An 11495-nucleotide genomic window follows, 5' to 3' on the forward strand; every position below is an offset into this window, starting at 1 on the left:
AACGTAGTCCAGGAGTTCCGAAAAGGCCCCAAGAGTGGAGGGAAGGAGAATTTTTTGAGATTACTCATTTGACAGAGAAATATATGTCACAGTAACCTGTGTTTGTGGCATCTGAACTTTCACTCTCGAGTTAGGTTAAGTATAGCATCTTTCCATATAGTACATCGAGCATCTGGTTGGCATCTTAAATTACAAAAGGCAGAAACAGTTCTTAGTCTTCCTTTCTCGAATTCTCTCTTTTACCATTTGCCCCCAATTTTTTGCTGACCATGTTATAAAAACATTAGAATAATCTTTGACTCCTCTTCTTTACCTAATACTTACGGTCTCTGGCCAATTATTGCTGCTACTTCCTTTACAACTCAGTAGCCTGTTTGTCTATAGCCCCGGCAAATCTCTTTTCCTTTTCCCCGGACCATTGTAACCTGGGTTTTTTTGCTCAAACTGCCCTTTCAGCCTTCAGAGTTGCTTGAAGTTTCATCCTGCCGCAGCCCTGTAAGTCAAGTTAGGAGGGCCCTTCAGAATGTAGAGCGGGGTTCCAACCTCCCTTAACTGCCAGCTTCCAGCCCCACAGTAGTGCAGAGTAGTGAAAAGAAGTGTGCTGTCATCATTAAATGCCCCCTCTCTTATTGATCCATCCCTTTATTTCTTACTGCCAGCTTTTCTGGCTCCCCTCTCTCCTGCCCCAAGAACTGGAAGGAGGTGACAGATGGGAAGCAGGCCTGTGCTGGTGGGAACAAGGACCAGAGCACAAGGGTTTGGGATCTCCTGCTTATTCAGCTAGTTCTCTCCCTGCTGCCTCTCTTCCCAGAGCCTGAGGAGTCTTCCAAACTTTCTGCACCACAAGGGGCAGTTCTGCCTGACCAGATCCATTTCTAGACCAGAAGAAGAAGAAGAAGGAGGAAGAGGAGGAGGAGGAGGAGGAGATACAATAAGGGCTTGGAAAGTAGCAGGATTTTTTTTTTTTTTTTAACTTTAAATGGGTGAATATGTAAATATCATGCTCTTTGGCCCTGTTTCTCTGGATCCAGAGCAAAAGCTTGCCATAGCCACCGAAAAAGCGCAAATCCACGCAGCCGCTGCTGTCCAGCCCTGCTCCTCCCCACGCTCCGCAAGGGCACTTGCTCTTCCCTATTCTCACCAGAGAGGCACAAGCGCACCGTCCCTTCCAGCGGCAGGCGGAGGGAAGAGAAAGGGTCTGTTGTTTTTCTCTCGTTGTTTCTCCCTCCCTCACGGCCGATCACCAAGCTGCTGACCAGGTCAGAAAGCCCTGATGGAAATTCTCCAGGGCTGGGCGGGCCCCTGCTCCTCCAGGGAGCTTGTCCTTGACTAATTTTTCTTTGTCCCGATGGGAAAAAGAGAGAGAGAGACATAAAAAAGAAAAACCACAAACTTCCTTTGAAAATCAGCTTGTAGTCGGGGCCTGGAGCGCATGCCCTAGACTCTGCAACTCAGGAATCCCGAAGACGCTCTGAGCAATCTGGGAGTACCTGGGCTGCCCTTCTGCCTGCCCGCACCCTCCTCTGGTGACCCCAGTCGTGGGCGTGAGTCCGGAAGTGGCCACCACCAAGCCTGGACAGCCGCTCATAAACCTGTGTAGACCTGGATAAGCTCTGGCCTTGACAGCTTGGAAGGCAGCTGGGACTGTGGAAATACTCCTCCTTGGGGCCACCTTCCTCATCGAATTGCCACTACTGGACCCTCTTGCTCTATCCAGGAACAGCACCCACTTCTTTAAGGTAAAAACTTTGTTTTAACCATTTCCTTTATGCCACCCCTCCCCCAACCTCGACCCTGTTCGTTTTCCTCTGCAGCTCTGGGGAGATGTCATGGAATGTATCACCACTTTTTTGGTGCCTACAAGTCTAGATTTTGAGAGGAGCTAAGGCAGGAGGGATATGTAAAAGCGACTAGCTTGTCCCTTCATTTCCTTCATTTAATGAAAACTTCCCTCTGTCGCTTGCAAGCAAATAGACAGGGCATGGTAGAGGTGATGGACTTATTTGGGGGCAAAATTTTAAACCAGGAGTTGCATGAAGATTTGGGTCATACTGAAAAGGAGATGGGGGTGGGAAAGTTCGTGGGGGTGTGCATGTGTTATTGAAGTACCTGCCCATTCTCTATGCTTCTTCCAACTTTTGGCTATTTACTGCCCATGCGAGGGAGGGGCGAGGGTTATTTTAACTGCCTCGCCCACCGCCAGAGGATAATTCGGGCAGGAGAGAATGCGTGGGACTTAAGAAAAAAAGAGGAAGATAACGAAATCCTGATTTGTTTGAGTGCCCTCCCCCTCATCCTTTCTTGCTCTGACACACTCGTGCCCACCCCACCAGGAGTGCACCTTGTAGAGTGGAAATCCTCCATTCCATTTCTTAAGACTTAGCCCACTGGGCTTTGCCCAGGTTCTCTGACACCCAACTCCCTCTGGTTTCTAGCCCCTGGTTTCTTTTGACTCACCCCCTCACCAGCTAACTGCCTAACCCCCACTTAATTATTGATCATTTCTAGCATTGGACAGAAAAGATAAGAAATGAATGCTGCTTTTCTCCAAGCTCTTTTAACTTTCTCAGGCTCTGCTTGAAGGCTCAGCCTAACTGTCATTTGGGAGCGGAGGGGAAAAGGAGATGAGAGAGTGAAAAAAAAAGTGTAAGGTGTGCAGGCAATTTTGGCTAGTCTGATTCTAAGTGAACAACATGTAAATGAGACACAGCTAGCATAAGTTATATTTGAAGCAAAAAGAGGATCAATTTGGGTGACCAGCCTTCTTTTGGTAACTTTTCTTTCTTTTTCCTTAAAGATTTTATTTATTGACAGTGAGAGAAAGAGAGAGAGTGCGTTCGCACAATCAGGAGGAGGGGCAGAGGGAGAGGAAGAAGCAGACTCCACTGAACAGGGAGCCCAATCCCAGGACCCTGAGATCATGACCAGAGCCGAAGGCAAAAGCCCAAATAACTGAGTCCCCCAGACACCCCAAATTTCTATCTTTCAACTTCACCTCCCAGGCCTTAACCTAGTCCTGAATTCCTGCGACTTTAAAAGAAGGAAGCATAGTATCAGGTTAGTAGGATGCTGGGGAAAAGACAAGATTTCTAACGTCTAATTTCTCCCCTTTTCTCACCCCGAGTAAGGCAGGGAGGGGAGCTAGGAGGTTGAAGGAGGATATTTCCCAGGGGACAGAGTTTATGGCTTTTTACTGTTTGTTATCTACAGCCTTAATTAAATGTCTGTGCTGGACTCGATGCTTAGTGCTGATAGAGAGCAGGTTAAACAGGTCCAGGGTTACATCTAAGATGACCTAGGTGGGACTAGACAGAAAGAACATACGAAGAGGTAGGGAGATGACCGTAGAGGGAGTATTTATTTATTTATTTTTTTAGGTCTTTATTTTGATTCCTGTTAGTTAACATACAGTACTATGTTAGTTTCAGCTGTGTTGTATAGCAGTTCAGCACTTCCATACATCACCCAGTGCTCATCATGAGGGAGTATTTCTATACCTTTTTTTCTTTCTTTTTTTTTTTTTTAAAGGTTTTCTTATTTATTTTAGAAAGAGAGAACGCGAGTGGAGGGAAGGGGCAGAGGGAGAGGGAGAGAGAGAATCCCCAAGGAGACTCCCCCTGAGCATGGAGCCCAACAGACACACACAGGCTCGCTCTCACAACACTGAAACAGTGACCTGAGCCGAAGTCAAGTCCACCATCACGAGTGGGCAGCCCAGGGACACCTGGGTGGCTCAGTTGGGTTAAGCTGATGCCTTTGGCTCAGGTCATGATCGTAGTATCCTGGAATCAAGTCCCACATCAGGCTCATTGCCCCGTGAGGACCCTGCTTCTCTCTCTGCCTCTGCCTGCCGCTCTGCCTGCTTGTGCTCTCTCTTTCTCTCTCTCTGACAAATAAATAAATAAGATCTTAAAAAAAAAAAAAAAAAAAAAAAAAAAAAACTGGGCAGCCCAACCAACTGAGCCACGCAGGGACCCCTGTGAGTAAGTATTTCTTATGTAAATCAGTAATCAGCACTATCACATTCCATATAAAGAGTGGGCAAGAGAGTATCTCTGGGTTTAGTTGATTTGGGGAGCAGAGAGGAACTGAAGAGAAGTTGCTGCCTCAACTCCAGATGTGGAAAGTTTACTGACAGAATTTGTTGGAGGACTGGATTTTGTGCCGTAGTTATTTACCAGAGCCAGTCTCTGACCCAGGTCCCCATGGCCTACATTTCCCCTCTCGGGCCCAGAGGAAATCCCTCCCAAATCCTTTTTGCTGTGGTTTGGGATTGTGTAAAGTTCAGTAGAGACCTGTGAGGAGAAAGACTTCTTTCTCACTGGTGTTTTATGTTTCGGGGCATGATACTATCTGTCTTGTCTGTATCTCCGCTCTTCACCCTGAGCACTCAGTGACTGCTAATCTTTTCATCCTTGGGGTAGAGTGGAGAAAAGTGAACCCTAAGGATACCAGTTTGAGCTCTGGATGGCCCCTGAACAGCTTGGGGGGTGTGGTTTGGTGTAGGGTAGTTGCAGTGACTACCATCGTGGCTAAGATGGTAGATGACGCCTGTTAAAGGGTGAGCTAAAGACCACTGAGTTAATAACGATTTGTACAGCTAACCCTTGAACAACACAGGGGTTAGGGACGCTGACCATTCACACAGTTGAAAATCCATGTATAACTTTTGACTCCCCCGAAACTGAACTAATCACCTATTGTTGACTGGAAGCCGTACCCAAAACACAGTCAATTGATACACATTTTGTGTGTTAGACGTATCATATATATTCTTCCAATAAAGTAAGCTAGAGAAAAGAAAATGTTATTAAGAAAATCAGGGGCGCCTTTGTGACTCAGTGGGTTAAAGCCTCTGCCTTCAGCTCAGGTCGGGCTCTCTGCTTAGCAGGAAGCCTGCTTCCTCCTCTCTCTCTGCCTGCCTCTCTGCCTACTTGTGATCTCTGTCAAATAAATAAATAAAATCTTTAAAAAAAAAAGAAAATCACAAGGAATACACCTGAAACTAATGTAAATTGTATGTCAACTATACTTCAAAGAAAAAAGAAGAACATCGTAAGGAAAATACATTTACATTTACAAAAGAAAACATTTCATATATTTACTGAAAAAAAAAAAAATCCATGTAGAGTGAACCTGCGTGGTTCAAACCCCTGTTGTTTAAGGATCAACTGTACTGTTTTAACATTTCTTTCTCTTTTTTCTTTCTGTCTTTCTACTTTATTTCCCTCTTTCTCTCCATCTTTTTTCCATTCCTTGTCCTTATCATTTCAGGGAAGCTGACTCCATCCAATGACTTCAGTCCCACCAGAATCCTCCCTCCCAACCTGAAAGCCCTGTACCCTCGTCGGTCCCATGTGGTCACAGCCTGTGAGAGGTGAGGGGAGGTCAGGCTGGGGCCCTTCTGTTCACCCAGCTAAGAAAGACATGCATTCCCTATAACCAGGAGTGACTGTGTAGATGCTATCTAGCCTTCCATACTATAGTCCTTTAATAAGACTTTTCTGGGTTCATTTGCTTTCCAGCCCAATGACTTCCTTCTTAGTGGATCAGTCTCTTTTTCCCATACCAAGCCTACATTAGGCACCTCCCCGAGGGCAGGAAAGTCCTTTGGTGCCCCTCAATTGACCTCTTCTGACCATGGAACACCATCAAGCTGAGCTTCCAGACTCTGGTGAGGCCAAGATTCCAGAAGCAGTCAGCTCTGAGAACCAGGAGGTCCTCTCACAACCAGAGGAGCGGCCCCAAGACAAGGATGCTGGAGATGCTGATGGGACAGCTGAAGAACAGGAGCCTGTAGGCCAAGCTTCACTGCTGGCCCAGGGCCAGGGTAACCTTGAGTTCCCTCCACCTGATATGAGTTCAAGCCAACTGGAGCCGGCCCCTGGGATACAGCCCGAGGTAGAAACAGTGGGGGCCTGCTCCAGGCCCCAGGAGCTCCCCCTACCCCTCAGGGCCCGACAGCCTGAGCTGGATTTCTACTGTGTAAAGTGGATCCCCTGGAAGGGGGAACGGACACCTATCATCATGCAGAGCACTAACGGCCCTTGCCCTCTCCTTGCCATCATGAACATCCTCTTTCTTCAGTGGAAGGTAAGAGAGAATTTGGATGGGGGGCTCAGAAATTGCTGAGGAAAGTCCTCTTCTGTGACCCACCTCCTTGATCATTCTGCTGTTCTCAGACCAGGAAAAACTTTCCAGATTATTCTCTGTATTTCTTTAGCTTGAACAAGTGAGATAAGAATTCATAAAAACGGGGCGCCTGGGTGGCTCAGTGGGTTAAAGCCTCTGCCTTTGGCTCAGGTCATGATCCCAGGGTCCTGGGATCGAGCCCCGCATCGGGCTGTCCGCTCCGCGGATAGCCTGCTTCCTCCTCTCTCTCTTTCTACCTGCCTCTCTGCCTACTTGTGATCCCTGTCTGTTAAATAAAATCTTTAAAAAAAAAAAAAGAATTCATAAAAACAAGACAAAACAAAACAATTCTCCGTCCTACTCTCGAATCTTCTACTGTCTCGCAAATGGGAATGTCTCGCAATCCTTCACATTCATTCCCTCACTGCAGTTGCAAGCCTTCTTTTCCACCACGCCCTCCCCTTCCCCCTGTCCTTCTGTGTGTTTCTCCTCCAGTGATCTGTGAAAGAAAACACACACATGCCTAACCCTTTGGTCACCACTTCTGCCTCTAGGTGAAGCTGCCCCCTCAGAAGGAAGTGATCACGTCAGATGAGCTCATGGCCCATCTTGGTGAGTGATTGGGTCTTGGAGAGGAATTACACAGAAGGTTCAAGAGCTTACCCTTTCCACTCAGCCAGAAATCCAGAACATTGAGGGACTTCCCATTTGGGGTTCTTATGTGGCAAGGAGGGTGAAGGTCTACAGGGCTTCTGTGCAAGGCTGGGGAATGAAAAGCAAAAATCTAGGCATCAGGAGTCAGGGATTATAACCCTACTTCTGCCCTGAGATTTCGATGTGACCTTGGGTGGGCCTTTCACCTTCGTCAGTCTATTTCTTCCTCTGAGAAGTGAATGGTCTGGATTAGATTCTAAGGCTCTTTCCAGCTCTGAAAGTCTGTGGTCCATGACCATTCTCCAGAAAAGGAAGCAGCTTTTGGGCCAATTGGGGAAAGCTGATGAGGGGATCCTATCTTGTAGGAGACTGCCTCCTGTCCATCAAGCCCCAGGAGAAGTCAGAGGGACTTCAGCTTAATTTTCAGCAGGTGAGGCAAAGGTCTCTGGGCACAGGAATTTGCAGGTTTGTAAGGGGACACGTAGGCTACAAAGAGAAGCCTTTCTTTTGCTTCTCAAGAAGGCCCCTTAACTATGATTTCTTTCTGCAGGAGGAGGAGGATGTATCTCTGTCCTAGAAAATATGTTCCCTTATATAAGATAAAGAAGAGTTGAGGCAAGGGAGGAATGGCATGGCCTGTAAGAGAACCAGGGAAAAGAGGCAAAAAAGATTAATTTTTTTAATTTGTGGAGCTAGGAGTCAGGACAGGGGAGGCTAGAGTAGCCATCATTTTATTCCCCCCACCCAGCTTTATTGGGATATAACTGGCATATAAGACTGTGGAAGCTGAAGGTGCATATAACGTTTTGATGTGATACAGGCATCATTTTCTTTTCTAACCCCAGAACGTGGACGATGCAATGACAGTGTTGCCTAAACTGGCCACGGGTCTGGATGTCAACGTACGATTCACAGGGGTCTCTGACTTTGAGTACACTCCTGAGTGCAGCATCTTTGACCTCCTGGGCATACCTCTGTACCATGGCTGGCTTGTTGACCCACAGGTGAGGGTGAGATGGCTCAAATGAGACTCACATCCAGCTCAAAGCGAGATAGACAAGCAAAATTTTACGGGGTAGGTGTTAGGGAGTTAGGGGTTAGATTGGCTTGGGAATGGAATAGGCTTCAGAGGCTGAACCCAGTGCAGAATTCCTTGAATTTTAACCTTTTTGTGAGTGTGTGTGGGGGGTGAACATTCAAATGCAGGCAAACCGTATGCAAGTAGGTCAGTTCTTCAGAAATGGAAAGTTTCAGGAACCTTTGGTTGTAGGGTTGCAATCCTGTGGGCGGGCTTCATTTCCTTCCTAAAAAGATCTTCATTGTTTTGGTACCACCCCATGCCACCACTGGTGCAGAGTCCTGAGGCTGTGAGCGCAGTTGGGAAACTGAGTTACAACCAGCTGGTGGAGAAGATCATTACCTGCAAGCACTCTAGAGACACCAACCTTGTGACAGAAGGTGACGGCTCTGCTCTCTCTTCTGTGGGTCTTAGGTGGAGGGAATTATGGCTGCCTACGTTTATTGTTTATCATCTGTCTCCCCCCACCGCCTCACCCTAGAGTGGAAACCCCATGAGAGAGAGTTTGGGAGGGGGACCTGGGTGGTCAGTGGTTAGATGTCTCCTTTTAGCTCAGGTCAGGATCCCAGGATTATGGGATTGAGCCCTGCCTGGGGCTCCCTGCACAGCAGGAAGCCTGCTTCCCCCCCCCCCCCCCGCTTGTGTGTTTTCTCTCTCTCTGCCAAATAAATAAATAAAATCTAAAAAAAAGAGAGAGAGAGAGAGAGTTGGGGAAATGTCTGTTGCGTTCAAGACGTAACGCAAGGTGGTCACTCAGTAACTATTTGTTGAATGAATGAATACAGCCAGGCTTCAAGGGATTTCAGAAAGTGGGACTATCCGCAGAGCTCTGACAGGGACTCTCTGGGTGATCCTTCTTTCTACTGGGGACTTTGAATTGAAGCCAAGCCCCTCGTCCCCCAACCTTATGCCCTTCTGACAGGCCTGATTGCGGAGCAGTTCCTGGAGACCACTGCAGCACAGCTGACCTACCACGGACTGTGTGAGCTAACAGCAGCTGCCAAGGAGGGTGAACTTGGTGTCTTTTTCCGAAACAACCACTTCAGCACCATGACTAAGCACAAGGTGATGAGGCTTTGGAGATGGGGGTGGGGGTAGAGAGCTGTCACTGCCTCTTGGTTTCTTCTTCCGGGTCAGTGTGTCAGACAGGATAGGGTAGATTAAATTCAGGTGACAAATCACCCCCAAAATCCCTGTGCTTTACCACAGCCAAAATTATTCTTCATGCTGGATGGCCATTGTGGATTGGCTGCCATTCTGTCCCACATTGTCTTCGCTCTGGGACCTAGGCTGACAAAACAGCCTTAATCTGGAATAGGGGAGGGAAGAGAGGGGGAGGGACACCGTGCACCCACTTTTAACCCTTCTGTCTAGAGACGACACGTTTTGTTTCTGCTACCTTCTCACTGGCCACAGCAAGCCCTAAGAAATCAGCCTGCCCTTGACAGGACAGCAAAGTAAAGTCCTCTCCCCGGAAGGGAATGGAAGTACATGGAAGATGGAGAGGTCTTTGGCTCGCAAAGGATTTCTCCTCAGAGCCATCAGGCCAGCCCTGAGAGCCACTGGAAGTAGGGTAGACAGCAGCATCTTGTGTGGGACCCCAGCACCGAGGTCTCACACTTGGACCACAGGGACTGCCACACTCCACGCCCCCCCGCCAACAAGTCAATGGCACATGCATAGACATCTGGGCCTTCTCCCCGCAGCCACACGTGTGCTCACAGCGACATGCTCTAACTAGCACACCAGACGAGTCAAATGGTCTTTGCATCTCAGCTGATTCCTGGTAGTAAAGTGCCTCTGGGTTGGCTCTCCCACCAACGAGTTCGTCCTTTTCTCTGCAGAGTCACTTGTACCTACTGGTCACTGACCAGGGCTTTCTGCAGGAGGAGCAGGTGGTGTGGGAGAGCCTGCACACCGTCGACGGAGACAGCTGCTTCTGCGACTCTGACTTCCACCTGAATCACTACCTCGGCAGGGGGCCTGGAGCAGGGGGTGGTGGGGGCTCCCCTGAAAAGCAGCGCCAGGTAGACCAGGTATGTGGGCTCTTTGGGAAGGGGCGCGGAGAGCTAGTCTGCTCACGAGCTCTTTGCTGGAGGCGAGTAAGATGCGATTCCTCCTGTAGATGTCACGACCCACGATACCCGTGCCCACTTACAGTCCCTTCCAGACCACCTCCGTCCCCACAGATGATGTACTTGGCTGTGGGTCTTGCCCTGGAGGGGGAGCTGGTGAATGTGAAGGAGAAGCAAGAAGGGTTTGGAAACCTAAAACCAGGTTGAACGTCCCCCAAGCCACGGCCGCCTCACTGCTCCTGTTCTCTCCGCCTCTTTCTAGGACTACCTGATCGCCTTGTCCCTGCAGCAGCAGCCGCAGGGCACGCTGAGTCTTAGCGACTTGGAGCTGGCCCAGCAGCTTCAGCAAGAGGAGTACCAGCAGCAAGCAGCCGTGCTGCCCACGCCGGTGCGGGCCTCACCACAGGTGAGCAGCTGCCCCCAAAGGCCCTGAACCCCACTCTGCTTCTTCCCGCAGTGCCAACACTTGTCCTTGCAAATCCTGCACTTGTCTCTTTAAGGGGTTCCTCCCCCCAGGGTCCCATCTTTTCTCTCCCCACCAACCCTCCTGATCCAGCCCCCAGGACCTACTAGAACCTCTGTCCTTGTACTCTTCTGGGCTGACAAGTGACCCACTGTTAAATCTCATACAGGGGAGAGGAGCCACATCTGGTCGCCCAGTCGGGGAGCGTCGACAGAGGCCCAAACAAGAGTCAGACTGTGTCCTCCTATAGCTTTGCCCAGTGCTGGGGCTGCCCCGCCTCTTTCTCAGAGGCCATGGTTGTGCTGCTTGCTTCCCCCAGCTCCACCCCTGAGATATGCAGGGTAACTTATTTATGGACTGTGGGGGATCCAAGCAGGTGGTCAATGCCAAGGTCAGATTTGGTGACATCTTGCCCTCCTATGCTGCTGCCTTCTCTGCCTCCGTCATCCAGGGCAACACTGGGGTTGGTGGGGTGAGGATTTCTGGTTGCCAGCTCACCTTTCCTAGAACAGTCACACCCACAGATGGACTCAGGCTCCAGGGTGAGGTCCTTGTCTAGAATGCACCTCCCCTGGCCAGGCCCTCCTGCCGATCCTGCTGGCCCGACTCCAGTTGTTTCAGGGTTTGGTTTGGGTTTCTATCTCCATTATTTGTAATGCTTTCCTAGGGGTTTGGAAATAAAACTTCGTTCCTGAGATCTGTTGTTTGCCTTGCCCTGTGGCTCTTGGGGTTAAGTATTTGACCCAATTAAGGAATACAAAAAGGTGGGGGAGGTTACAGAGGCCCGCGGGGGGGGGGGGGGGCTTTGCATGTCATTCCTAATAGGGCCAGCAGGGGGAACCAAAGCCTGCCTCTTGTCTTTTATGTCTCTTTTACTAGTTTTTGGTAGGTCTTGGAAATGGTAATCTGGTTTGGGAGGGGAGTTTCCAAATCCCTGCTTTGGACAGATGCAGTTTAGGGGTTGTGCTCCCTGCTAATCTAAGACTTCCCAGGCAGGGGAGGGCAAATTGATCAGATGGTCCTTTGCTACCTCTATTTCTGACCTTATTCTGGCTCCTGTTTCTCAGTTACTTTGCCAGAAATTTCCTGGGGA

The 11495-nt window shown here is 49.1% G+C and overlaps 1 protein-coding gene across 2 annotated transcripts; it reads left to right on the top strand.

Moving 5' to 3' along the window:
• The first annotated feature begins 992 nt into the window (after positions 1-992).
• MINDY1 (MINDY lysine 48 deubiquitinase 1) lies at positions 993-11099 on the top strand. 2 transcript variants are annotated; one of them, XM_059135609.1, is made up of 11 exons: positions 993-1739; positions 5275-5377; positions 5526-6093; positions 6687-6744; positions 7152-7216; positions 7632-7790; positions 8142-8244; positions 8787-8929; positions 9709-9900; positions 10202-10345; positions 10572-11099. In XM_059135609.1, exons 3-11 carry the CDS (start codon positions 5641-5643, stop codon positions 10650-10652), a joined length of 1398 nt encoding a protein of 465 aa, XP_058991592.1. In that variant the 5' UTR covers positions 993-1739; positions 5275-5377; positions 5526-5640; the 3' UTR covers positions 10653-11099. The 2 variants fall into 2 exon arrangements, with proteins under 2 accessions (XP_058991592.1, XP_058991593.1); XM_059135610.1 differs by lacking the exon at positions 5275-5377.
• Positions 11100-11495: the final 396 nt, after the last annotated feature.

This window comes from Mustela lutreola, chromosome 10 (assembly GCF_030435805.1).
Source record: "Mustela lutreola isolate mMusLut2 chromosome 10, mMusLut2.pri, whole genome shotgun sequence".
Taxonomy (NCBI): Eukaryota; Metazoa; Chordata; class Mammalia; order Carnivora; family Mustelidae; genus Mustela; species Mustela lutreola.